We start from the raw sequence: 27,917 nt of genomic DNA on the forward strand, positions 1-27,917 counted from the left end.
ATTTTAATTTAAATTTTATTTTAATTTGACAACACGGACAAAATGTCTTGAATCATAGAATAGAAAATCTCCAATAGAAATCTCCGTCATATAATTTGTTGCAAAAAATATTAGAATGTTCTTTATAGATATTAAATCATTATATATAAATTGTATCACATGAAATTTATTAATCCCATTCATTGTTATTGCACTTCATAGATCATTTGGCATATTAATTTTTAATTAAAAATATATCAAATTTTAATTATTTGCCAATACAATTTTTTATACAGGTTTTTAGATTTCATTTTATCAAAAAATTTAAAAAATAATGTGTCAAATCTACAATGAAAGATGATGGAAGATCTGTACTCATGATAAATTCAATAAAGATGCTTTGAATTAACATAAATAAATATAATATAAAATATAGAAAAACACATAAAATAAAAAATATATGAAAGATGAAGTACAAAAAAACTTAGTTATTTATTTTTATAACAAATTCAAATTAATATAACAAAGAAATGTTGCAGTGTTAAAAAATAAAAAATTATATATAAATTATTAAAAATAAAATATTTAAAAAATTTAGTTAAAATAAATAAAAATAGAATATAAGTTTATTTATACATATAAATAATATTTATATAAAATCGTTTATGTAATAAAAGAATATTTTTATATAATTCTAAATTTTTAAAATAAATAATTTATTTTTTGCTATTATATATTAAAACATATAAAGCTTTTATTTTATAATAACATTGTTATTTTATTACTTTTTTATTTTACTAGAAATTTAAAACAATGAATTATTAATATAATGAAGATAAAATTCAAAATGTATAAAAGTATATGATTACTATTCTACATGTCATTAATTATGGATATTATTTAGCCATGATTGTTATCAGTGATTGAAATCGCTAAAAAATAAAAACAAGTTTATTTTCATTCATTTCTAAATAAAATCCTTATTTTATAAAAGTGAAAAAATTATGAAATTTTTTTTAACAATGAAATCTAAAAATTGCATAGAGAATGGGCAAATTATAAATGCATAATGTAAATATATTTGTCATAAATTGTGTATGAGAATGAAATGTAGGAAAGAAATTAATAATTCACTGATCACACATTGGTAAATTTATAATAAAAAAAACATTCAATTCTATAAGGATAGCAAATATTAGAAATATCATATATAGAAATAAACATATAATTCCTACTTTCTTGTTCAATTTAAATTTAAAACATGCTATAACTGTATAAAGAACAATTACGCAAATAATTGTCGAAAATACACTATACTTTAAAGCTCCTGATTCAATTTCCACATATCTTTTTTCCATGAGACATTTTATCATCCATGGTAAACCCAAACAAAGTAAGATGTCAAGAATATTTGCTCCCAATGTATTACTCATTGCCATATTTCCGTCGCCTATACATACATATATTCATAAAATCTTTTATATATATATTCATTCATTATACTCATTCATTTATGAGTTTTATAAAAATATAAAAAATATTAATATTAAAAACAAAAAATAAAAGAAAAAAAGAAAAATAGATAATTTACCTTGCCTTGCTAAAATTACAATTGACGCAACTTCTGGCATATTTCCACCAGCTGCTAGAAATGTAAGACCCATGATGGAATCGGGGATACCTATGATATCACCGATAACCGTTGTCATCCAAGAAACTAAATACGAAGATATCCCAATCCAAATGATGCACATGATAAAAGTCAACGGATACCAATGTTTCAATCGTTCAATCTTAGGATCTGGTATCGTTATAAATAATAAAAATTTCAATGGCCAACCAAACATGAACCAACATTTTTCAATAATAGTTCGCTCTATTGGCCAAGTGAATAAATATTCTGCAAACATATATAATACGATGTATTTTTTATATTTATATTTACATTTTTTATTCTATTTAAAAAACAATATCATATAGATAATATAATATTATATAAAGTTATAATATACTACAGTATACCAAAAATTGAACGCTTTATTGATTTTTCAAAATTCTCTACATTTTCAGGATCATGTATCCGATTCTGTTCTCTTTCTAATTCCTGGATATTCGAATTCTTTCTATGGTCCACAACAACTGCATTGTTTTGAGGACGCAGTTTATATGAACAATTAGGAGGCAAATTCTCATTCAAATTCTCGTCAATAGTGAATACTATGATCAATAATAAAAAATATTTTTTGTTATTTAATATATAATTATTTTCTAAAATTTTTCAACGAACAACCGAGCAAATGATAAATGATTGAAAAATATATATAGATATTAATATCACTTACTTGTCATAGACTTGGAATTAAAAGAAATTTTATCATAACACAATCTAATATGTTTACCACAAAAGAGCAAAATTAGATAAAAACAAAATAATATTAACAAAATCATTGCTTCGTACCATTGAATCTTTGCATCCCACATTATTATTACCAATGTTCCAACAGATATCACATACATTAAACAATCTCGCGATAATACTTGCCATTCTAATGATATTGCCTATATCAAAAAGAATAAAAAATCAATTAGAAATTATTAGAAATTAAGAAATAACATCATCAAGATATACTTGAATGAGACAAATAATATAACGTTAACAAGATTAGTAGATAATAAATAAAAAAGATAAATATTCGATATAATCGATTTAAATACAGTTAAAAAAGATATTTATCATCTTTTATCTAAAAAACTTTACTTTGACGAGAAGATTGTATGAGATATTGATATATATATTTACATATCAATATTTGCTAAAAAATACTTCATGTACATATGAATATATGAATATCTATATGAATATATTATACAATCAGTCACAGAAATTTTTATATATCATCTTATAAAAAAATTCATAATCTGAAAATTCTATTTTTAATAAATTATATATAAAATATTTTTTTTTTTGTGGAAAATCTCCTTGAAGAAATGAAAAATTTTAGTATTATTTAGTAATATAGTATTATTTTTATATTATTTTAAATATAATTTTGAATATTTTTTTCATTAGTATGAAAAGATAAATTTTAAACATTTTATAATTTAAGATTTTAATTTATATTAATTTATCTCATCAATAAAAAATCTCATTACTATTATATTACTATTATTATATTAAAAATTATATTTTAAAAACCAAAAAAATTATTTTATCTAATAATAATATTTACTAAAAAATTGAAATTGCAAGATATTAAAATATTCAAAAAACACTTCTGAAGGATCAATTTTAAAGATCCAAATAATATTTATTATACAAAAATATTAATTGAAACTTATTTAATAATTGTAATTTGTATTAGATGAAACAAAACAAAAAAAAAAATAAAAATATTCTTCATTATATCATTATGCAATCTATTTTTGTCTTTCGGTTTTTTTTAACTTTGAACTTAAAATTGCTGATAATTTGATAAATAAATTTTAATCGATATTTTTGTCTATCAACTTTTATTTTGATCTCTGAAATTGGTCCTTTAAAAATGTTCCATAAATATATCAACATATATTTTATTCTTGCTTTATATATTCAAAATTATATATATATATCATTAAAAATTGAATAATTAAATTTTTATTTAACGTTATATTTTTGAGATGATATATAATGTATGAAAATTTTTTAATTAATTATATACATGTACACATATATTTGATTATTCTAAATAAGAAGAATATTATTATATGATAAATGTTAATATCATTTACATAATAAACCACTTTATTTTCGATTTCATAATTATAATAATTTTCATAACAATTATTTTCAAATATATAAATACAATATATTTTAATAAATAATACACTCACATAAAAAGTCATCAACGCTCCACAAGCTGGAGTTGCAAAAGTATCGAATACAGCGCTACCAACAACTGTACCGGCACCAAGATCTGATTCGGTTAAAAACGTTCCAATAACATTCACAAACAATTCAGGAAAAGAACTAGCCATTGCAAGAAATGTCGCTCCAGCAACATCGGTACTTATATTCAAACTAATGCATATACGATCAACGGCTGGTAATAAATAATCATGACAAACAAATGCCGTCAATAGAAAACAATATAATCCAAGGAAAGCATGTAATATTACTGCTCCATGACGTCGCTGTTCGTATGTGAATAAATCCTCAGGAAAATCATGTATCGAACGATCCGTACATTTCTTGTCTTCTTTTTTCTGTTTAATCATAAAGTACCTCTGTTTTTCATTATCTTTCACCACTTGTTTTATCATTTCGTTTTTCACTAATGATTCATTCACTTCATGTGCTCGAATAATATTGGCCGAAATCGGGAACGATTCTATAAGTGAAACATTTCTTTCTCTTTCTCAAAGCTATAAAAAATATTAAATAGTAAAAAACAAGTGAATACGTAAAAATTTTTAATTTATAGTTACAACTGCAAACTTGTTTAATTAATTTAAATGTATCAATCAATATTTTTATAAAAACATATCTTTTTGATTTGGATAATCAAATGATTATTTGAATGTAGAGAATTTATAAAATTAATAAATTAAATGTCCTCTATAGTGAGACTTCTCTTGAATTATACGATAGAATCAAATCATTTCATCGTATACAAATAAAAAAATAAATACTTACTTTATATAATTTTCATTATTGTAGTATTTGACACTATTAAACTACGCACCAAATTATAATGAATGCGCTTTCAGACGAATAAATTCAAAATATATTATAAACTTAAAATATATTATAAACTTATAAAACAATTGACAAATAAAACATGTAGTAGATTTTCATATCATCAATTTGTTTGATTGTTTTAACAAATTTGTTAAAATATTGGTTTCATTTTTTCATTCATTTTCATTCATAATTTTATATTAGTTATGAAACAAGTCTCATCATATAGAGAATATTTTATAAAATATTACAATATTTTATAAAAAAAGGATATTTTACTATTATTACATAATTATGAATAAAAAAAGGATAAAATATTTTATTAAAAAATTGTAAAAAAATATGAAAGAAATATAAATAAATAATATAAATAAAAAAAACGTAATATACTTGTGTTATTATATATATAAATTTATTATATATAAATATTATATAAAACAAAATATTTTTATTGTTTTATGATATAAATATTTTTGATATATTGCAATGTATATATAAGCAATGTAATCTTCATTAAATTATAATATTCCATTCAAAAATTTTTCACAATATCTGTTAATAGATACAAAAATGATACAGAAAAATTATTATTTTATATTTTATTTTTTTTACAATTTTTTACAATTTTGATTATGTTCTTCAATACATCAATCAATCATTTTTATCGTTTTATATTATGTAATCTTTTTTTTAGGTAATTTTTTTTTATTTACATTTTTTCATTTAATTTTTTTCATTCAAAATATTCTAATTAAATAAAAATGTATAATTTTAAAATCAATATATACATTATTTGCAATAAATATTTCTTTCATATTTTTCATTTCTTTTTTATTATCTTTTAATTAAGCTTCAATCAATATATCTTTATTTTATTTATTCTTTTAAATTTTAAATTAATTTTAAATTTTATTATTATTTATACGCATTTATACATACCATATACTGTCATATATATTATAAATATACGCAAGCACAAATCTTTGCCAGAAAAACTCTGGCACATATATTATATGAGATAATTCCTTTAATTAATCGTAGAAATTAAACAAATGAGCAAGTTGCTATATAAAAATATTAATTAAAACTTATTTATTCAATTTTAATAAATTGAAGTTTCTGTTAAAAACGAGATAAAAATAAAATGATACCATTTGATCTATTTCCATTTATTACTGTCTATTCATTTAACGCAAATTTAAATTGTTTATAATTTAATAAATAACTTTATTTGTAACTTTATTGTAACTAATAATATATTTAATATATTAATTTTTATATTTAATTTAATGTCTAAAATCAATCAAAGATATTATACGAATATATTAAAATATTCTCTGTGTAGAGTGCGCGCGCGTTTTATTTAAAATTATCATGATAATTTTTGTTATTATTATTATTAACAAATTTAAATAGAACTTAAATGATTTCAAAGAATGCATATTCTAGTATTTTTTATGTTTTTATGAATGTATGTATTAAAGATTTATGAAAATTAACTTTGATATAGCTCATTTTTTATAAAATTATTGATTTATGCTAAGAAATGATTACTTTAGAATATATTTCAATTTGAATTTTATAAAATCTTATTATATGAAAGATAAAGAACACGCGGTTATATTTGCTTATCATGTTTTTTTATCTTTCATATAATAAATTTAAATTAGTATCTCCTAAATTTATAATTTTTTTACATGGTATTTAATATTTTTATAAAATGTTAAATTGTATCGAATAATATATTAAAAGATATATGATTCCTTTTAAAAAGTAAAATTGATCTTCATAAATCCTTGACGCATCCACATAAAAAAAACTAAATACTAAAATATGCATAATATATCAGAACATGTAATCCTTTGCAATCATTTAATTTTTTTTCAAATATTTTTTACTGCAATATATATATTTATATATTTGATATAGTTATATAAAGAATTATGTATTAAATTAATTGAACCTTACCATTTTCAAGAATCGCATAAGTTATCGAAACAGATATCAAGAGCACAATGATACACGTGTAACTTTTCAAGGATTGTATAATCATTTCGCGTATACCTTTCGGATGTTATCTATGAAATATTGTTTTTCAATGTGAATTGTTTGCTAAAATACGTTAAACTACTTTTTAAGAAATGGTCTTCGCATTTATGTTACATTACGTTCAACTGATTACTCCCTTCCTAACGGCCATCTAGACATTGTTATTATCTCTTTAATCATTGTCAACATATTGTCATTAGTCGATAACAATAATGAAATCCGATTTTAAAATCTCTTTACAAGTAATTGCGTGACAAGTTAGATATCTTCACTAAAAGAAGACTATTAAACAATCTCTCAATTAACAGTGATAATAATTTCAATAATTTGACACACCAATCATAATCATGTCTTACAAACATCATTTTTATATTTTTATTATTTATATTATATTTTTTTATTTTTGTTTACAAATTGCATTACATTAACTAAAATTGTTTTTTTCATATTATTTATCTTATTCTATTATATTAAAAATATAATTTAATAATTCCGCATTTAATAATCTCAAATTGCTGAAATTCCTACTATCAGAATTTTACCATACTTCGTATTTCTTTTTGCCAATTTATATATTTCAATGTAAAGCACACTAATTTTATACATTTTTATATATTCTGATTTTATACATTCTGTATAATAATAATGATACAGAAAAATATTTAGGTATATAAATTATATAAATAAACTAAATCTCGTAAATTGAATGATTATATTCCTCTTTTATTTCATACTAACTAATTATGATACTATTTATATTTTTTATTATAAATATCACTTATCACTAAAAAAAATTAAAAAACTATTTTTTTAATAAAATTAATATGACAATGAAAAAGACGCATATATCTTCTTATACATATGATAAATCTTATAATGATAAAATAGCAAAATAAAAAATTTATTCAAGCACAAAACTATACATTTTTTGATTTATAAAATAGAAATTAACAAAATTTTAGAGAAGATGAAGAAGTAACATTAATCAATACTTATTATATTGCAATCTTGCTATTTCTTCATCAGTTATATCTCAAATGTTATATAAATATAATATGTATGTAATGTTATCCAAATGAATAAAATACATACATATATATATATATATATATATATATATATTTCTTAATACATGCAAGGATATATTTATATGTATTATACATGTATAACATACAAAATATATTATGTAAATATATAATTTATGATTTTATCTTCAAAATTTTGTTCTTAAATATACATTTAATCATACACTGATATCAAATGAAATAAAGTTAAAGTATTTTTATAATATTTGTAAAATATAATGCAACATATAATATATATACAAACATTATGATATAAAATTATATCATTTGATAAATTAAAATCTTTTGATTAATATGCTTGCATTCATTTGCTATTTCGTTGTATCTTTTCTGGGAGATTTATCTTTACCATACATAGAATCTAGGAATAATCCCGAAAATACTATTAATGTGCCCATCCATTGTTTAGAAGTCAAGCTATTACCAAAAATAAGTATTGAACCTAAAACTGTAAAGAATTTTCTAGTTGTAGTTATAATGGAACATGGTAATGGACCAAATTCTGCAACAGTAAGAAATATGAAATATTGTCCAAATGCTCCTGCTATAGAAAAAGTAGCTATGTGCCATATAGTAGAAGGATATTTATGTAAGAATTCAACAAATTCTAAAAGTTCTCCTGAAGCTATAATGACTATGCCACTAAAAATCACAGACCAGCCATTCATATTCAACATCATATGGCCAGATTTAGAATTATGTTCAGATTTCATTCTTTCTTGTACAGCACTAGTTAAACCATCCATTGTTAATGAAAGTAATAATAATAATTCTCCAATGACTGTTTGTCCCTCTGAATGCTTTTTTAATGGATTGACATCTTTATACATAAATAAAGCTACTCCGATGACTACCAAGAAGACAAACAAATATTTTCTTACTGGATAAACCTATAAAATAATAAATTTTTATGAAATATAAAATATATAACTTATGACAAATCAAATTTATAATATATATACATAATATATACATAATATAATTATATATATATATATATGAATAATGTTTTTATATACATTATTACATAAATATAAATAAATTTTAAATATTAAAAAAAACAATAGATATTAATAGAAAAGTAACTAAAAATTAAAATTTAATATATAATAATAATAATTAAAAATGATATATATACAAATTTTGAAAATCTTATGTATTAAATAAAATATAAAATATAAAATAAAATCAAAAGAAACATGAAAAAGATTGTAATAAATATATAATAATTTTTAAATAATTTATTATATAATATATAATAAAGAAAAAATACCTTATTTCCCAATAATACACCAAGTATCATTACAGGAATCGGTTTGCCAGCTTTTCCAATAACTTGTGTTGGATAACTAACAAATTGTAATGCCATATTACTACATACCATAGCAAGTAAATAAGTTAAAGCAGAAAGCGCATAATAAGTTTTTGGAGTAGTATCTTCGTCCTGCTTCATGATTGTTAATAAACTTGTCTTGGCAAATAAATAATTAATTAAACATTGGAAGAAAACTAAAGAAAACATATACGTAAATTTTTCACTATTTTTTTCATCTCCATATTGTCCCCGTGTGATCTTTTCTTGTAACATACCAAAATGAAAATAACATACAAAAATGCCGAGAGCACAAAACAGGAGTTTGAACTGTTTCGTAGAAGTCATTGTACTTATATATGCATCAATATATTAGAATGACTATAAATTCTATGATTATAATTATTATTTTGATCAAGAACCAATGTCACGATGAAGAGAAAAATGTTCGAGACATTCTACATACATAGCTTGCAAATGAATAATACGTGGCATTTAACTATAGGTTATGTTTTAAATTGTACTTAAATTATATATATATATATATATATACACATGTATGTATCTAGATATGAACATTAATATCGAATATTAAGAAATCGATATTGATAAACTATCGATTTTTTGAAGAAAATAATTAGAAATACTTATATATATGTATATACATAATATATTTTTTTATAAATAATATTTCAAAATATATATAAAATATGTATCTAAAAATAAGATATAAAAAAAGAAAAAATTATTACTTATTTTAGCATATCATTTTGACCACATAAATTGATATTTAGCTGATATTTAATTTGAAACTAAAACTGCTACTAACTTTTTTACATATAATTTTATAAATTCCATTATTTATAAATTTCTGATAAAATCCAAAATAATTTTTTATTTTAAATCTCAGAATATATTCAATAATTCAATTATTAAAATTCAATCAAATTATCAAAAATTATTTGCACAAATTTTTTTTATTTTTAGGATTTTTATAAATTACATTGATATTATATTGAATTTTTCAATCCATTTGAATATAAGCACTATATATCTGCCAAATTTATATTATCTTTCAATTAAAGAATTCAGTTAAAGAATTATTTATGCATTTATTTATAAATATTAATATATATTAAAATTAAATTAATATAGTTTATAATTATATATAATAATATTATAATAATTTATTATATATATATATATATATATATATATATTACTTTCATTGCATCATAAGTTGTATTATACAGTTTGAACACATAAAGAAGAAAATTATATTTGCAAAATTCTCATTTTTAATTTTATAAAATATAAAATTTTAAAAGAAATATTAAAATCTAGATTTCTATTTAAAGTATTTTTTTAAATCTTAACACTAATAACTGAACTTAACAATATGATACATTAGATTCAAATTGATTGCTTTCATATGAACTTGATTTCAATTAACAATATTAACATGCAAATTCAGAGCGAAATTCAAACTATATACTAAACTATTTATAATTATATACTAAATATATATATATGACAATAACAATAAATATATATGAATACATTAATCCATGAGAGTAATACTAACAAAAAGAAAATTAAAATTCAATGGACAGAAAATTCCTTATTGAAAATTTTAAATTATTATTGTTATATAATAAATTAAAAATTCAATAAATGCCTTTAAAGTATTATATACATGGTGTCTTCTGACTTTTTCAACTTAAATTTCTTTCGTGTATTTTTTTTTGTATATTCTATATTTTGTATAACAGACAATATTGAATGTAATAATGAAATGTTTTCATTTTTATTGATCTGAAAAGAATTTGATGGTTGATATATCTATGATTGATTGATTGATATATTCTTCACAAATGGAACAGAATCTATCATTAAAACATAGAAATAAAAAATGGATCCTGAACATCAAAAAATTCTAAAACAGAAATTTAAAAAAAAAAATTTGTATGGAATATTTTTGTATTTTGACTATATTTCACAAATAATATCTACAATAAAAATAATCTTGTGATTGTCGAGTATTTCATAACCATTACATTACACAATATACATCGAATAGTTATTTCCTTGACCACTAAATACAGCATATAGTTAAAATGTTGAAATTTAATTTTCCTTTTTTATATTTAATTATCAATTTTTTTAAATTATATTATTATTATTAGACAAAACGCCAAACGCAGATTCTAAATTTACAAAATCTGATCACATTTTAATTAGAAATAAAATAAAAAGAAAAGAAATTAACTGAAAGAGAAATTAATTAACCGAAGAAAGAGTGAAATGATACAATTATTATATCACTTTCAAGATGCATAAAAAGATGCGTAAAATACATTACTAATATCACATGATAAATTATGATTTTTGCAATTATAATACTAAATGTCATGATTTTGTTGTATTGTCATCATTAAATTCAATATCAAATAAAAATCATGATAATGAAAATTATAATACTTAATTTTGCATGAAAACGCTCCTTAATATATGTGCACATTATATTTACATAGTAATCACATTTTATTGGTCTTTTTCCAATTAGTTTTTTTTAAATAATCCAATCAGATGCTATAAAGACCTCGCATTTGATAACTTTGCTATTAGATATACTAGAAATTGATATTTCACATATCAGAAACACAGACTTTAGTACATATATCATTTTAATATAGATGAATATATAGTAACATATACATATATTATATTACGTATATTTAGATATATAACAATATATAACAATACATATATATTGTTCTTCTTTAATTTATGTAATTTTTAAACTATTGATATTAATTTAGATTAAGTTTATGTTAATGTCAATTATTGAGAATATAGTTATTTCCAATAAATTATTACCAAGCAATATATGCACGATTAGTATAAATTATAAATTAGTTTTTGTATTAAAAAAAAATTTATTGAATAAATTAAAAATTAAAAAGAATGAGTTCAAAATCATAATCTCTAATAATTTTTTCAATTAAAAAAAGATTTTAGATAAGAATTTGGTAAGAATTTAAAAATTAATGTTGCAACGAAATATTTTCATATTAATATATATATATAAATTATATATAAATATATAATTATATATAAATATATAATTTGTGAACATGTAAATCATGAATATATTAAGTTATTTTATAAGTTATTAAAATATTAAGATATTTTATTATCCATTCATTCTTGCGTAGTATACTCATTGATATAGTTCTATGACATTCTGTGTGTTCTTTTGTCTATGATATAAAAATTTTAATAATTCTATTTTAATTTTTTCTATAAATGTTTTTGTGTATATATATATATATATATATATGTATATATATATTTACAATTATTTAAATCTTTCGACATATAATGAATTTTATTATTAATTAATATTTGATTTTAAATATTTATAATTTAAAATATATTTATAATTCTACGATTACTTAACCAATATTTTAATTATTTTAAATTAATTTAATAAATTTATTAAATAATTATTATTATATTAAACTTATTTATTTAATAATTTTCTATTTTTAAAATGAAAAATTCAATAAGAATTATAAAAAAAAAATTGATTACATTGCTCATATTCGCAAATATAATAACATTATGTTCTATAGTTGAAAGTTCTGAAATAGATAATTCAAATGAAGAATCTTGTCATTGTAATAGTCGTACTTTTGACAGACAAACAAATATAAAGAATTATTATAAGAAAGAAATACAAGATTCTTGTTTGGCGAATGATATTCTTCATGTTTATGCAAAGACTGTGAATTCTATAAATCATTTAAAAAACATGATTAAGATAAAGGCGGGTATTTTTGGGATTGGTACAAACGATCCAATTTTTATTGCTGATGGCGAAGGACCAAAACAGCAAATATATTTAAATAGTTTTTATATAGATAAGACGGAAGTGAGTAATCACGATTTTTCAAAATTCGTTGATGCCACTAATTATAAAACAGAAGCAGAAAGATTTGGAGATTCATTCGTATTTAGAGGTTTATTAAAACAAAAAGATCAAAAAAATATAACACTTGTTGTTGCTCAAGCTCCTTGGTGGCTACAAGTAAAAAATGCAAATTGGCTGCATCCAGAGGGTCCTGAATCAGATATTAAGAGTATGATTCATTTTTTGATTGCTTATTACGTAATTGGAAATAGCAACAATTAAAATTGAATAATCCAGATAGAATGGATCATCCTGTTATTCATGTATCATGGAATGATGCTATTGCCTATTGCAATTGGTTAGGAAAACGATTGCCTACTGAAGCAGAATGGGAAGTTGCATGTCGAGGAGGATTGTCGGATAGATTATATCCATGGGGAAATAAATTAATTCCAAATGGTCAATATAGGTAAATAAAATTATATAATTTTATTAGGTTGATTTTATTATTATAATATATAAATATAATATATAAATTTATTATTAAAATTTAATAATTAAAATCAAAATATAATAATAGATTAAAATAATTTCCAGAGCAAATACATGGCAAGGTGATTTTCCAAATAATAATACCAAAGAAGATGGATATGAAGGTACATCACCTGTTAGAGAATTTCCACCAAATAAATATGGATTATATAATATGATAGGAAATGTTTGGGAATGGACATTTGATTGGTGGACAATTGAGATCACAACACGAGGCGGATTTGTTAATCCTGTAATAATATAAGAATTATTTATATCTTATTTTTTTTCTATTTTTTTTTTTTTCTTCTTTTCCTATAAAGTTGACAACATTCTATATTATATGAAACATATTTTCAGACTGGACCAAGTCAAGGTATAAACAAAGTCAAAAAGGGTGGTTCCTATCTTTGTCACAAGAGTTATTGTTTTCGATATAGATGTGCTGCACGGAGTCAAAATACTCCTGATACAACAGCTGGAAATCTTGGTTTTAGATGTGCATTATCAGCTTAATTTTATATTTAAATGAATTCTTTTAAATAAATAATCTGAATATTTCTTCTTCTTAATAATTTTTAAACTATAAATGCAATCCATGATTCAAAGTAAGACAAAGATAATGAAGAAATATTATTTATGAATAAAAAATTCAAAATGATTTTATATTGCATCAGATGCTACAAATGACTATGTATAAATGAAATATTTAATGTCCAAAATTAGTCTTATCAAATTGAAAAGAACATAAAGTTTTATTCATTAAGACCATAATTATGAGATATTTATGATATTTCATAATATTCTCGATTTATATTTTTATTTCTTGCATAATAAAAATTATTATATTTAATTATTATAATCAACAATTATAAATAAATAATTTTTCTTTAAATATTGTTTTTATTATTTTTTTAAATAAATTATAACAAAATTGAACAGATTGAATATTATCAATTTCAGTTAAAATTTAATTTTTTTTAAATTATTTTTCAAATATATATTATAATGAAGACTATTTAAAATTACAAAAATAAAAATTAAATAATAGAATAAAATAAAATATGTATTTATAGATTTAATAATAATTAAATTGCAATTAATTATTATAATTAATAATATGTATAAATATTTATAAATTGTAATTCGTAAACTATCTTTGTCTTTTTATTTTTACTTCGATATAATTAAAATTGTATCTATAAATATATATGGTTTAAAATCAGTATATTTTTATTTTGTGACTACAAAAAATCAAACAGAAATGAAATATTTCTACTTTTTTTTATCAACATGTATACTATTGATTATATATATATATATATATATATATATATATATATATATATATTGTTATTTAATGTTAATGTGATATGATACTTTTGGTCAATATGTATCAATTTTTTGAAATAGATTTGAGTATGTTAAAAATCAATAAAAATTCACATTTTTTCTAGATGACTTTCTTCCAATACATGATTTAGCTCGGATATCTTCGACTTTTATCGACATATTTCGTTAAATAGATTTAAAACATGGGGCGTCGGCTGATGATTATGATAGATGATTATTGTTAAAACGGTAAGTGTGATTTTATATACATATTTGTGAATTAATTGATTTGAATTTTTATTATGATTATAAACTATCATTAGAATATCTTTTTTTAATATCATCGTAACATGGAAATAATGTGATATATTATATATTTCTCAAAATGTTAACCTTTTCTGTATAGTATAATACGGAATACTTTCAAAATTTTATTCTGAACAAATAGATCTCAATAAATGGAACAAAATATATGAAGAAAAAATAGAAAAAAAATTATATAAAATTATAGATAAAGAAAACGTATTAATTTTCAAATGAATTACGGAAAGAAATCTCCTAGCATGGGTACACCATCGCTATATTCTCACGTTACTACACGTAGCAGCGCAAATTTAAAATCTTCGCGATCAATGCGAAGTGTTAAAACATGTTGGTATCAAAAGCCAATTTTAACAAATGCTTATTTACTAGATATTCAAAGAGGTGCTATGTTTACAGCATTATTTTCATTGGTAAGTGTGCTAATAATTTAAAAATGATATCCAGATTCTACATTTGATTTTTTATTTTATTTCAGTCATTAGCTATTTTTACTATTTGTACATCAATATTCGATCTTTATTGTCTCTCTCAAGCTACACCAGGTTCAACACATTATGGTTATTATATAATATCCTATGAATTTGTTTACGTGGGTAATCGACATGGTAAAAAAATATGTTTTCAAGTTTAATAAAATTAATACAATGATGAATAAAAATATTTGTACAATAAAATATAATAATTTCTTCAAATTTGAGTTAAAAAAAATTTTTTAAAAATTTAATTTTTTTTAGATGTTTAGAAGATTATTAGATAAAGTGTAAAAAAAGTAAATATCATAATTTTTAATTTTTTTATTTAGATCTACAGTATATAGAAAAATATATAGAAATTAAAATATATATACTAAATTTTATCAAATTGATTAATGCTACTATGAACTATTATAATTAAATTATAATTAAAAGTAGTGAAAATTACAATTTTTACAACTTTTGATCTATAATTATAATGTAATGTAAAAAAGTACAATTTATTCATTATTCATGAAATAATTTCATATAACTTTTTATTGATAGAAAAAAATTTATTATATTTAATAAAAAATTTTGTTCTATTGAATTTATTTATACTCAATCAACAGGATATAAATAATGTTATCGTCACAGTTTGATTAAACTATGCTCTCAGTGATTTTTTTTTTAATTTGTTAAGAAAGCTGTAATAAAAGTTTTAGAAAATGTTTGAAATTATCAAGAATCTTCAGTTTCAACAAATATTTCCATGTTTCCATGGAATACTTTGTATAATTAGACTGCAGATATTTATATATACAAAAGCATATTTTTATAGAAGTTACAGAAATGGAACCTAAAAAATTTGTTTTGTTATTTTTTTAAATGCATATATTGGTATCATTCTATAATATATATATAACTTACACAATATTGTTATACAATATAAAATAGCAAATAATTATCCAGGAAATAACAACAAATATTACTCTTGAATCTATACAATTATAGTTTTATCACACACACACACACACACACACACACACACACACACACACACACGGAGAAATCTATATATATATATATATATATAGATTAAGTACAATTTGAAATAGTGAATCAATATAATACATTAATTAAATAAAAGCTTTAAATTTATTAAGAAATGTCCAAAGTAAGAAAAAATCAATTAACATTAATTCAAGATTGTATTAATATAATGTATTTGTATAATGTTTTTGTATAATATAAATAACAAGATTGTATAATAAAATAGAATAAAAAATAATAGTTTTGTAAATGATAAAAAATCTGTATAAATAAATGTGAAAAAAAATTGTTGAGAATAGAAATTGAAGATTGCTATTGAAATAAGTTTAAATATACTCCAATTACATTGTATGATATTGAGCAATCATGTTCTGCAAATTAATCTTAAATGATAAATGTTATTAATTGCAATATTTGCAACTATTATGAAAAAAATGCTTGTAATTTATTATAATATGAATTATAATCATGTAATTATATAATATATAATTATATAATCATATTCAATAATAAATAAAGTTAATATTATTTCAGCATATTTTAAAAATACAAATATAATATTTGTAGTTTATCTAAATACCTTATATATAGATTATGAATATTTATGCTTTTAAAATATGGTAATTATGAATATTTATATATTATGACTATAAAAGGCATATTTTAAATTTTCATTATATAGATAATATATAATAGATATAGATATAGATTCATATAAAAAGACATATAGATTCAAATAAAAAAATTGTGATCTTTTTTCTTTCTAATTTCAATTAATAGTAATTTTAAAAAAAATTTTTTTATATATTATCTAATTCTTTTACACATTCTTAACATTTTTTTTCTATTCTTCTAACATTTCAAAAAAATTTAAATCGTTTACTTCAATTTTTTAAATTCTATTTTAAAAAATGTGCAAATATTTTTATTTATTGCTGTAGAATAAATAATGAATTACTATTTATATTTTAATTTAATGTTTTGTTACAGTACGTAATACTCTAGTTGTGTTTGCTTTGTTCTCTACGCTTAGCGGAATTGCAGTACTTGTAACATCCTTAATGTTAATAGCTGCTTTACGAAAAGAATATGAAAGAAAAATGGTACCATGGCTTTACAGTTTTGCAGCTTTCACTGTTTTCAGATTGTTTGCCTTTATATTTTATAGTGTAGTAAATGATATGATATTTGCTTATAATATTACAATGTGTATTTTATGGATAATATTCATTTGCTTTTCTATTTACGGGTGGTTAATCGTTTATTCTTTATATGTGGAATTATGTGATCTCACAAGATTAGAAGATTTGGCTCATTTGAGAGTAAGTTTTTTTTTTATTTAATGTTGAAATTTTTTATTTAAATTTTATCATTTTGTTTTTGATATTTAAAATTATTTTTATTTTTTATTTTTTATTATATATAATTAACGATTTTTATTTTAGATCGGTACTATGCAATCATTGAATGCATCTACTACACATTCTATCGCAGGTTCTCGTCCAACAACACCACATAGCGCAGTATCGGTACTGCCTACGAATTAACAAAAATAATTAAATAATCTTTAAATTTTATCAAATTTCATTATTATTTTCATTGTCTGTCGTTTTCACTCTCATTCTTTTTAAATTTATCGTGTTGTTAATATAAATAGAAAAAAATTAACTGAATATTAATGTATTTTATATATATATATATATATATATATATATATATATATATATATATATATATATATATATATATATATGTATATATATATATATATACTAAATATCACAATGAGACGATCATAAGATATGAAAAATTGATATATATCATGTATAAAGATTATATATTTTTATAATAGTGTATATAGAGTATTAATATATTCGTGAGACACTTTTGAAAAATCGATTTTAGAAATCGAAAAAAATACAAAAATTGCTATATAAAAATGCCAATCGATATTAACTTATTAATTTATAAGCAATTAAAATAAAAAATATATACATATATGTATATATACATATTTGTATAAATGTACAAATATACATATATGAAATAAAATAGATAATTTTGTTTTCTCCTTTGTCTTGTTTGTGATATTACAATTTCGTTTTGCGCTTTTATACAAGCTAAATTGTTTTTAACTTATTAAATAAGTCTCAATAAACATTTTTGTTTATTTTTATATTATTTACTTAATTTATTTGATTAACTTTATTTAATTTTCAGAAATATTTCACGAATATATTAATATTTTAAATAAATACATTTTTCCGTCCATTTATTTTAAGATTCCATCTAAAGTTATAATGAATAATAAATTTTTAAGTATAAAAATTCACAAAAGTTTACAATATTTATATAATGCGAAATTTATATTAATAAAACTAATAATAAGAATCCATAATTTTAATATAATTCTTGTTGTTAAGATGTTTTATTTAATTCTTATTATAATTCTCTTTTCAATAAAAAAAAATGAAAAATGTAATAAATAATAAATATTAATTTTGATTTTTAATTATTATTATGTAATTATTATTAGACATAGAGAATTTATTTTGAAGCTTAAAAGATATTTGAACTTTAAAAAAAAAATAATTTTAATAAATTTTACATCTAATATATTCATAAAAAATCTTTGGAAAATCAATTGTAAAGATGTAATAAAACAAATATAAAAATTAGGATATAAAAATATCATTAAAACTTATTATTTATTAAGTATAAACAATTAAAGTTTGTAAGGAGTAAGAAGGGACAACTTGATATCCATTATGTTATTTCGCTTTATTTAATGTAAATTTAAATTGAAGGATTGATTTCATAATCAATATAATTAAAAGTAAATGTTATATTTTTATAAGTTTAGAGAAGAGCGAATTGAAGCTTTATATTTATAGATGTGATTATATATAGATATAGAGATATATAGATATAGATATATTATATTTCTTTTGAATTGATATGATTTTATTCAACAAAACATATAATATTATAATTAATATTTTTATTTTATTATATTATTAAAATTTAAGAGATTTTGGAAGGAATAAATAAATGATATAAAAAAAATTGATATATAGGATCTCAAAAATATTGAAATATCCGTAAAGTGAAGATTCCCGAGATAATTTTTGTGCAATATTTTTTTTTATAAAAACTTTCGTTACTACTGTATTTAATATTTAAAAGGAATAGAATGAATAAATAATGTTACAAAAAAATTGAAATTAATATAGAGGATTCCAAAAATGTTGGAATCTGTAAACTGAAGATTTCTAAGATAATTTTAAGCAATATTTTCTTTTAAAAAATTTTCATCACAGTTATATATATGAATAAATCCAAATAACATATCTCGAAGAAAATATATTGAATATTATATTTATTTATTTATTCATTATTCGTGATATAATTCAATATAATTTTTTAACAATAAAAAAATTTTTATTATATTCAACTTTCTTCGATTATTTATATTCAATTATAAATATTTATAATTTAAAATAAATAAGTCTAATTAATATTTTTATATAACTTTTATGTTTTATGTATGCTATCAATTTTTCAAAAATATACTTCCGCATGTATATCGATACTTTGTCTATATGCAAATATAAATTTCAAGAATTGAATGCAGGAACATTGTTAATTGTTAAAATTATTAAACGAACAATTGATATTAGTAATTATTTAATGAATAATAATAAAAAAATAAATAAATTGAAATAAATAATTTGATTTCTAGAAAAAAGAAATTATATATTTTTTATTAAAAATAAATGTGTAAAAATATAAGTTTTGAACACTTATAAAATATGAATAAAAGCGTTTTTTGATTAAACAAAAAATCGTTCTATAAGAATATTCACAAAAGAAAAAAAAAGAAAAAATGAAAGGAAGCAAATTATATTTATTTAATTATCTTTATATAAATTTTTCTAATGCTCATACATTTTTTTAGATTGAAGATTTTAAATTAATAAAAAAATTATTACTTATTATTTTAAAATCTTAAGCTGATTAAGATTGTTCAAAATTAAATAAGTACAAAAAATGCAAAAATAATAAAATAATAAAATTGTTTAAATAACAAATCAATATTGAAATTGATTAATTTTTTCTCCTTCCTTTCTTTATTTTTTATTTTTTTCGAAATTATTTAAGTTATTAAAATTATCCAAAAAGATAGCCTTAGTTTCATTTATAAATGTGGGTTCAACAAACAAACTTGATTTTAATTTATACTTGATGAATGAAAAAAGCATAAGTATTATAACTGATGTAATAATACATATGCACAAATGTACAAATATATTACCATGTACGTAATTGAGTGCACTCATTATATATGTATAAAACACATTTAATACGCAAATTAATATATATCACTTCAAAAGAAAAAAGATATAATTAACCAACATATTCGCAATAAGCCATATGCAAGAATTAATTTTAACACCTGATGACTCCAGTATAATCTGTAAAATAAACATTCAATATGGACTATTATGAATTATCAGAATTAAAAAAAAAATTAAACTAGTTATTAATTAGACTTACCTTTGCCATTTAATACGAGCTTGTGGAAGAGTGTCTAAAGAATCTTTTATGAGATAAATACGAAGTCCTCGCACATATGTTCGAAAATAATGATCCCAATCAACTTGAGTAATATCACAAGCAAAATTTTCGCGATCTTCCTCTGATAATTTATTTATTAACACTTTAACATTATCATTTGCAAATTTCCATTCTTTGACAGTAAAATAATTGATTACACTCATAAATTTATGTATCTTTTTATAAACTTTTAACATCCTTTCAAAAGATAAAATTAAAAAAAGAAGATAAAAAAATAAAAAAAGATGAAATAAAAGAAAAAAATAATTTATTACCTAGGTTGTTTTCCTAAACAGATCATGACTGTGTCAATTAAAAGTGCTGGCAATAAATGTAATAAGTAGACATAGATCAAATGAATAATCTTGTATTTGTTATTTCGAAAGCTATAATACCACATAGCTCTACTGGTGGGAAATTCAAGTCCATATTTTTCAGATAAAACTTTCAATTCATCATATGTTATAGGATTATCTTTTGAAACATAATTATAAACAGGTATATCGTTTTTTTCTTTTTTACTAATTGTAGATCTGTAAATGTAAATAAAGATTTAAATAAATAAATCACACAAAAGAAAAAAAATAAGGGAAAAATGTTATGAAGATTGAAATCAAATATCAGATAGAAAAATTTAAATTTCGCATCTCACTTCCGACGATCTGCTACATCCCAAGCGGAAACTATTAAAGCATTTACTGCTAAATCTCCAGGAACGACGTTGGCTTGTATAGATCCATCACAATGAATCGATCGTAAAATACCGGTACCAGCTCCAGCTGCAACACCCGTTGGTCCATATAGATTATCAATCCATCCTTGTACTGGTTCTCGATATGTTGATATTACTGAAAATTCAATAAATTTTAATCAATTTTATTTATTTTATTTATATTCAATATTTTATTTATATTTGACCGACATTCTTCTTTTTCTTTTTCTGTATTTTGTATAATAGATATGTTGCTATACTTTGTTAATAGATACATTTTTATATCAATTTTTTTCTCTTTTTTTAATCTTATATTTTATTTCTATTTAAAATAAGCACAGTATGAGTCAAAAAGTATACTCATTATTATGTACAAAATATTTTATTTATAAGATACTTTTAGAAGTATCACTCTATATAAGTTATTCATCTCTATAAGTTTAATTCTAAAAGCCAAAATAATTGATATAAAATAGTAATAAAAATTCATTAATTTTAAGTTATAAACAATTAAAGTTTACCTTTAAGATAAAGCTAAACAGAGAGAATGAAACTGTTCTGTTTTTATTACTATTGTATTCTGTTTTCATCTTATTTCATCTAATATAAATTTAATTGTTTATAATTCAAAATAAATAAATCTTAACCCACACTTTTATATATTAACTTTTATATTTATTTCTCTAAAATTGTTTCTTTAAAGATATTCCATGAATATATTTATATGTTATACATGCACAAAATATCTAAATATAATAAATTTCATCTAAATATGAATATTTAAATATTTACTGAAGAAAAAAATCTATAAATTTTTTAAGATTTTTTAAAAAATTATTTAAATTTATAAAGAAATATTATTGTACAGTATTAATAGTTTTTCTACAGATTGATTCTGCATGTGTTTATAGCATATACTCTTCATCCATAAAAATATTTGTATAAAATTATAATTGTATAAAATTATGTATTCTTTGAAATTATTAAACTCTTATTTGAAATTTATTCTTTTGTATTATCTATTCTATCAATTTGAATATATATTTGATTACATCGATTTAAATAAGACATATATATCCTGTATAGAAACAGAGTATAAGAAACAGAAAGTTAAGAAATTTATGAAACAATTTCATTTGAAACAAATTAAAAAGACAAATTAAAAAGATTGGAATGATTAAAAAATGATCATTTAAAATCACGGATGATATCAAACATTATATTTGTAAATTACTAACCAATGGCAGGTCGAAATATTCCAATAGGCAATTCGCCGGCCTCTTTCACAATAACACTTTCTGCTATTGCTTTTGTGAAAGTATACGTATTTGGCCATGCACCTAATAATCTGTAGCAAGAATTATTATAATATGAATAAGTATTATTATAACATGAATGAAAAAAAATGAACAAATTGAATATATTTTTGATTATTTCGAATCTAATTATTGTAATTGTTTAAAAAAATTCTTACTTCGGAGTAATATCTTCAACCAACTTATCATCCATGTAATCAATGATTGTTACTAATTTGTTTGCATCCATTGGTGCTTCATATATTTTTTCTTCGATAAGATCGTGCGGGCAATTGGCATATGCAGTCGACACATGAACAAATGACTGAAAATTTATTGTTAAATTTGTTTTATAATATAATTATAATTATAATAATAATTATAATTAATAATTAATAGATTATACACATAGATATTTATTTGTATACATATGTATATTTGATGACTTACCTTTAAATATGATATTTCCTTGCAAAGATCTATCATTTCTTTGGGACTACGAACATTAATAGGTACAGCGAGTTTCATTTTCTCATCAAATCTGACCGTAGCCGCAACGTGAAAAACGATAGAAACTTCTCGCGTTATCATTTGTCTGTCCGCGGAAGACAAACCGAGACCAGGTTGAACACAATCTCCGGCTATCGCAACTATTTGATACCGAAATTTTGGATGTTTTTCTTTTAATTTATTGAATAGCTAAGCAAAAAATTGATCATTAATAATAGTTTTTATATATATGATCGATTTTTATAATTTTAAATTATGAGTTTATTAGTTTATTTACATATAGATATATTATATTATACATATGATCATTATAAATATATGTATGTATATAAATATATGTAGTATGTATGCATGGATATCTATGAAAGAATTAACTAAAAAAAATGAAAAAAATTGCAAAGTTAGAAGAAATATTAGAAAAATAATGTGATATATATATAATTAATAAATATAATTAATAAAGAAGAAAAAGAAGAGATCATAATCAATTTATCGAAGGAAAGCGAATGTCATAATCAATATGTAGTATCGGAAAGAAAAAATAGTATTTGGAAAAATATTCAGTCGAAGAATTTAATAAAAAGATAAAAAAATTTAAACAAGCTGTATAAAAATGTAAAAAGATGGAGGTGATATAAAATAGAAAATGCAGAAAAATAAAAAAAAAAGAAATAGAAAAAAAGAATAATAGAAATTCTTACCGGATCATCAAAAAGTTCTTCGATACGTTGATGCATATCTTTACCTTTCTTCGGACGTACTAACATATAGATAAATGAAATTCCAGGACATTCTCGGAGAAGCTTTTCTATCAAAATTTTGCCCATAAATCCGGTACCACCAGTAACGAAAATGCTTTGTCCATTATAAAAGTTTTGAATAGGACTGAGTGAAGATTTTTCCAAAATCAAATCACAACGATCACTTTCAGTCAAACGTTCCATTGGACTATCGTTTATTTTACAACTCTTATCTGATACTATTGCTTCTTGACCACACGGTTCTACCAAAACTTCCACCATCGCGTTCGTCGCGTGACGTTTCGAAGTAAATGATCAAACAACTAAAAAAAACAAATCAGAAAAAAAAAGAAAATTAATATATGGGATATTACACGTCGACTATAAGATGCTAATCTGAAATCTACTATTCGTTCCACACCGCAGTTCGAACTCTCGCGGTTGCTAGTGCGAGAGAAACCGCATATATCGTCATGGAGTGAAAGTTGATCATGAACTTGGTGGCAGCGTCTTTTACTATGTTCCAAATCCAAATTGAAAGTCATACTGCCAATCAGCAGTTTGTTCTTATCATTTCACTATAAAAGATCGTTCCAAATTCGATTCTACTTATGATTCTAATGTAATATAATATATTATACATTATATATATTTCATTATTTTATAATTTATATATTATAAATTTTTAAGATAGTCTTTAAAAACGCTATTATGCAAAATTAATTATATTAGAAATATTTTCTTTGTTTATTTAGATGGTTAATATATTTCTTTTTATTTCCTCGATAAATGTTAAAATAATTAATTTCAGAAATATTAAAAAACTGTATAAAATTCTGTAATTATTATCTATTGAAATAGATCACAAAATTCATTCATTTTCTGGAAATTCTGTTTTAGCATTTAGAAGTTTTTGGCATATATCTACATATATACATTTATTGATCAATTTTTGACATTTGATTACTATGCCCTCTTTTTTATAAAGATGGAAATCAAATAATATAAAAATGAAAATGTTATTTTGGGAGAAGAAGATACTATTATACTTGATTCTAAATTTTTTCATAAAATTAGAATTTTAAATTTTGATTATAATTAACCATAATTTATAATAATTTATTATATAATAATTTATGAAATATTATGTATTTTTGTTTCATTTTTAAAGTCAATGAAGATATTTCGCAATCATGGAAAAAACTATATTCAAAAAAATACTGCTCGATAATGATTCGTAAATATATATATATATATATATATATATATATACACATTATATTAATATGCATATATTATATAATGTACTAATGAATGTTGTGTAAGTAAACTTTAGAAGATTATTAAATATTCTGTTTGATATGAAGAATTTCAAAGCTCAAAATTTTATTGCTATGAAAAGTTAAATTAATCTGTGTCACAATTTTATCGAATTCCTATATGATCATCTCATAATCAACCGTTATGTTGAATCGTCACAATAAGTATCCTACTTATCAAATTTGTTCGTAAGTTTTCGATGCGTATATCTATATATATATTTCAACAAATAATGTACAAATACATTTAAACGATTCCTTCCTGCTGAGCTCGACACGAATTTTAACTGGCAGTAAACTTACGGTGAATGTTTGACGAAGAAAGTCATGATTGAAATATAACTCCGATATAAATTAAAGTTCAAACCGATTTAGGAAAATAACTTCATTGATATACCATGTACATCTTATATAGAATTTCATCCTTCTGCTTCAATGACAATTATGATTTTCCATTCCTTTTTGTTTAATATTATTTTTACATGATTATACAAAATGAAGACTATATTACTTATATTTTAAAATCATTAAAAAAAAAAAATTGAATTAAATGTTGACTTAATTGTTTTGAATTTATTCTTTCATATTTTGTTTTATATATGTTTTATATGAAACATTTCTATCATTAAACATCGATTTGTATCGATTATAGATTATTAATTAAATATTGTGTCTGTATTAATAAAACAAATTTTATAACTACTGATTTGAATATATTATTCAATTCTATATATTTGATATTATAATGAAGTCAGGGATTAAGAATTAGTAAATTTATATGATAAATTATCGCACAATTTCACTGACCTTATCCGTAATATTTCGCAAAATCCACACTTTCAAAATATTAAGAAGACAGCACCAAGAAATTAAAAAAATAAGAAAGCAAAAAACGAACAATCAAACGATCGAATGAAGAGAAGAACAAACAAACACTAGATATACCTTGAAAACTTTCTCCTCACGTGAACCTACCGATTTTTCTCTTATACCACCTCGAGTATTTTGCAAGCGATATACCTCAGAATTGTCACTCTTGGCATCGTCAGTCTTGCTTTTCTTTTCTTCTCCTTCTACTCTGTTTCATCAATTGCCCCTTCTCTTTATCCTTTAACTCTCCTTCCCCTTCCTTAATCGTTCAATCACACCCGGCCTCAGTCAACTACCTCTTTTCTCTTATGCTATTTTACCTTTCATTTCTCTTTGATATTTTTTTGTTCTTTTCATTTTATTTGAGCTACTTTTGCATTTCAATTCAGATTTTTTAATCCCTTGATGTCATATGAATAAGCGAAATTTCATTTATGATCATTTTGTTATAAAAAGAATCTTTTGAAAATAAGAGAAATTTCTCCTAAAAAATCTTATTAAAATAAAGAAAAGAAGCTTATATATACCTAAACTAAGTGATTTCAAAATTATTATATAATATATTAGTATTTTATTACTAAATCGTAAGTCGATATTTTTTTCATTTATCATAAAAATTAATTTTTTTTATTTGTTCAAACTATTTATTTTAATTTTTATATTTTTATATGCAATTTTTTATACAATTTTTATTTTATATAAAAGTATACTTTTTTTACACAAAAATTAATTGCTATTATTTTATATAAAAATATCAAATTTCGAGCTTTTAAAAATCTTACTTTTTCTAATATATATGTAAAACTTATTTATTTTAATTATATATAGTAATTTTTGTTACTTATAGAAAATTCTTTTATTTTATGTAATATTTTGTAAACATATTTTTTTTAAAAGATATTTTATGATAAATATTGATTAAGAAAGTATAATTTTATTAGTATATATCTATTAACATATATATGAAATATTATAATAATCCTCTTAAAATAATATTAACATACAAACAAATTTTCAAATTGATATTAATAATTAATATATTGTTATGGAAATTTGTATTTTAGAGTAAAAGTTTTTTTGCAATAATTTTTCTTAATATTTATT

General features: G+C 20.8%; 5 protein-coding genes across 13 annotated transcripts; 2 read left to right on the forward strand and 3 right to left on the reverse strand.

Annotated features, from left to right (window-relative positions):
* Window positions 1-1,035: 1,035 nt before the first annotated feature.
* LOC411781 (sodium/potassium/calcium exchanger 4) lies at window positions 1,036-7,392 on the reverse strand. 2 transcript variants are annotated; one of them, XM_016917459.2, is made up of 6 exons: window positions 6,665-7,392; window positions 3,850-4,346; window positions 2,322-2,538; window positions 2,002-2,196; window positions 1,571-1,879; window positions 1,036-1,429 (listed from the first exon to the last, which is right to left on the reverse strand). In XM_016917459.2, exons 1-6 carry the CDS (start codon window positions 6,747-6,749, stop codon window positions 1,110-1,112), a joined length of 1,623 nt encoding a protein of 540 aa, XP_016772948.1. In that variant the 5' UTR covers window positions 6,750-7,392; the 3' UTR covers window positions 1,036-1,109. The 2 variants fall into 2 exon arrangements, with proteins under 2 accessions (XP_016772948.1, XP_006572288.1); XM_006572225.3 differs by having other exon boundaries at window positions 3,850-4,380; window positions 6,665-7,391.
* Slc35b1 (solute carrier family 35, member B1) lies at window positions 7,116-9,658 on the reverse strand. Of its 2 annotated transcripts, NM_001242555.1 has the most exon segments (3): window positions 7,116-8,720; window positions 9,104-9,339; window positions 9,421-9,646. In NM_001242555.1, coding segments are annotated over 3 exon segments (885 nt in total). In that variant the 5' UTR covers window positions 9,491-9,646; the 3' UTR covers window positions 7,116-8,141.
* Window positions 9,659-12,672: 3,014 nt separating this feature from the next.
* Window positions 12,673-14,161, forward strand: LOC409298 (formylglycine-generating enzyme). The gene is made up of 4 exons (XM_392816.7): window positions 12,673-13,287; window positions 13,356-13,527; window positions 13,656-13,842; window positions 13,950-14,161. The coding sequence occupies exons 1-4, from the start codon at window positions 12,699-12,701 to the stop codon at window positions 14,103-14,105; spliced, it is 1,104 nt and encodes a 367-aa protein (XP_392816.2). The 5' UTR covers window positions 12,673-12,698; the 3' UTR covers window positions 14,106-14,161.
* Window positions 14,162-14,965: 804 nt separating this feature from the next.
* On the forward strand, window positions 14,966-18,327 carry LOC100577753. Of its 3 annotated transcripts, none has more exons than XM_026446196.1 (5): window positions 14,966-15,170; window positions 15,370-15,655; window positions 15,721-15,850; window positions 17,741-18,072; window positions 18,196-18,327. In XM_026446196.1, the coding sequence occupies exons 2-5, from the start codon at window positions 15,458-15,460 to the stop codon at window positions 18,295-18,297; spliced, it is 762 nt and encodes a 253-aa protein (XP_026301981.1). In that variant the 5' UTR covers window positions 14,966-15,170; window positions 15,370-15,457; the 3' UTR covers window positions 18,298-18,327. The 3 variants fall into 3 exon arrangements, with proteins under 3 accessions (XP_026301981.1, XP_026301982.1, XP_016772949.2); XM_026446197.1 differs by having other exon boundaries at window positions 14,983-15,170; window positions 15,433-15,655; XM_016917460.2 differs by lacking the exon at window positions 14,966-15,170 and having other exon boundaries at window positions 15,244-15,655.
* Window positions 18,328-20,961: 2,634 nt separating this feature from the next.
* On the reverse strand, window positions 20,962-27,028 carry LOC411983 (putative fatty acyl-CoA reductase). Of its 5 annotated transcripts, none has more exons than XM_006572216.3 (9): window positions 26,964-27,028; window positions 24,586-24,947; window positions 23,825-24,073; window positions 23,554-23,699; window positions 23,318-23,427; window positions 22,020-22,215; window positions 21,643-21,900; window positions 21,308-21,565; window positions 20,962-21,225 (listed from the first exon to the last, which is right to left on the reverse strand). In XM_006572216.3, exons 2-9 carry the CDS (start codon window positions 24,904-24,906, stop codon window positions 21,138-21,140), a joined length of 1,626 nt encoding a protein of 541 aa, XP_006572279.1. In that variant the 5' UTR covers window positions 24,907-24,947; window positions 26,964-27,028; the 3' UTR covers window positions 20,962-21,137.
* Between the last annotated feature and the right edge of the window lie 889 nt (window positions 27,029-27,917).

The sequence above is a fragment of the Apis mellifera genome, linkage group LG1, assembly GCF_003254395.2.
Source record: "Apis mellifera strain DH4 linkage group LG1, Amel_HAv3.1, whole genome shotgun sequence".
In the NCBI taxonomy this organism is placed as follows: domain Eukaryota; kingdom Metazoa; phylum Arthropoda; class Insecta; order Hymenoptera; family Apidae; genus Apis; species Apis mellifera.

Excerpts from the sequence above, each read along its gene's own strand:
- LOC411781 (XM_016917459.2), bottom strand. The coding sequence starts at position 6,749 with ATGATTATACAATCCTTGAAAAGTTACACGTGTATCATTGTGCTCTTG. Across the intron at positions 2,539-3,849 it reads GAGCGTTGATGACTTTTTAT|GCAATATCATTAGAATGGCA; the intron begins GTGAGTGTATTA and ends TTTTTGATATAG. Across the intron at positions 2,197-2,321 it reads TAATTCCAAGTCTATGACAA|TATTCACTATTGACGAGAAT; the intron begins GTAAGTGATATT and ends TATTGATCATAG.
- Slc35b1 (XM_026441966.1), bottom strand. The coding sequence starts at position 9,490 with ATGACTTCTACGAAACAGTTCAAACTCCTGTTTTGTGCTCTCGGCATT. Across the intron at positions 8,721-9,103 it reads GTGTATTATTGGGAAATAAG|GTTTATCCAGTAAGAAAATA; the intron begins GTATTTTTTCTT and ends ATTATTTTATAG.
- LOC409298 (XM_392816.7), top strand. The coding sequence starts at position 12,699 with ATGAAAAATTCAATAAGAATTATAAAAAAAAAATTGATTACATTGCTC. Across the intron at positions 13,288-13,355 it reads TCCTGAATCAGATATTAAGA|ATAGAATGGATCATCCTGTT; the intron begins GTATGATTCATT and ends TGAATAATCCAG. Across the intron at positions 13,843-13,949 it reads GAGGCGGATTTGTTAATCCT|ACTGGACCAAGTCAAGGTAT; the intron begins GTAATAATATAA and ends ACATATTTTCAG.
- LOC100577753 (XM_026446196.1), top strand. The coding sequence starts at position 15,458 with ATGAATTACGGAAAGAAATCTCCTAGCATGGGTACACCATCGCTATAT. Across the intron at positions 15,656-15,720 it reads TTACAGCATTATTTTCATTG|TCATTAGCTATTTTTACTAT; the intron begins GTAAGTGTGCTA and ends ATTTTATTTCAG. Across the intron at positions 15,851-17,740 it reads TTACGTGGGTAATCGACATG|TACGTAATACTCTAGTTGTG; the intron begins GTAAAAAAATAT and ends GTTTTGTTACAG.
- LOC411983 (XM_006572216.3), bottom strand. The coding sequence starts at position 24,906 with ATGGTGGAAGTTTTGGTAGAACCGTGTGGTCAAGAAGCAATAGTATCA. Across the intron at positions 23,428-23,553 it reads GTTGAAGATATTACTCCGAA|ATTATTAGGTGCATGGCCAA; the intron begins GTAAGAATTTTT and ends TTCTTGCTACAG. Across the intron at positions 22,216-23,317 it reads AATATTTCGACCTGCCATTG|TAATATCAACATATCGAGAA; the intron begins GTTAGTAATTTA and ends TTGAATTTTCAG.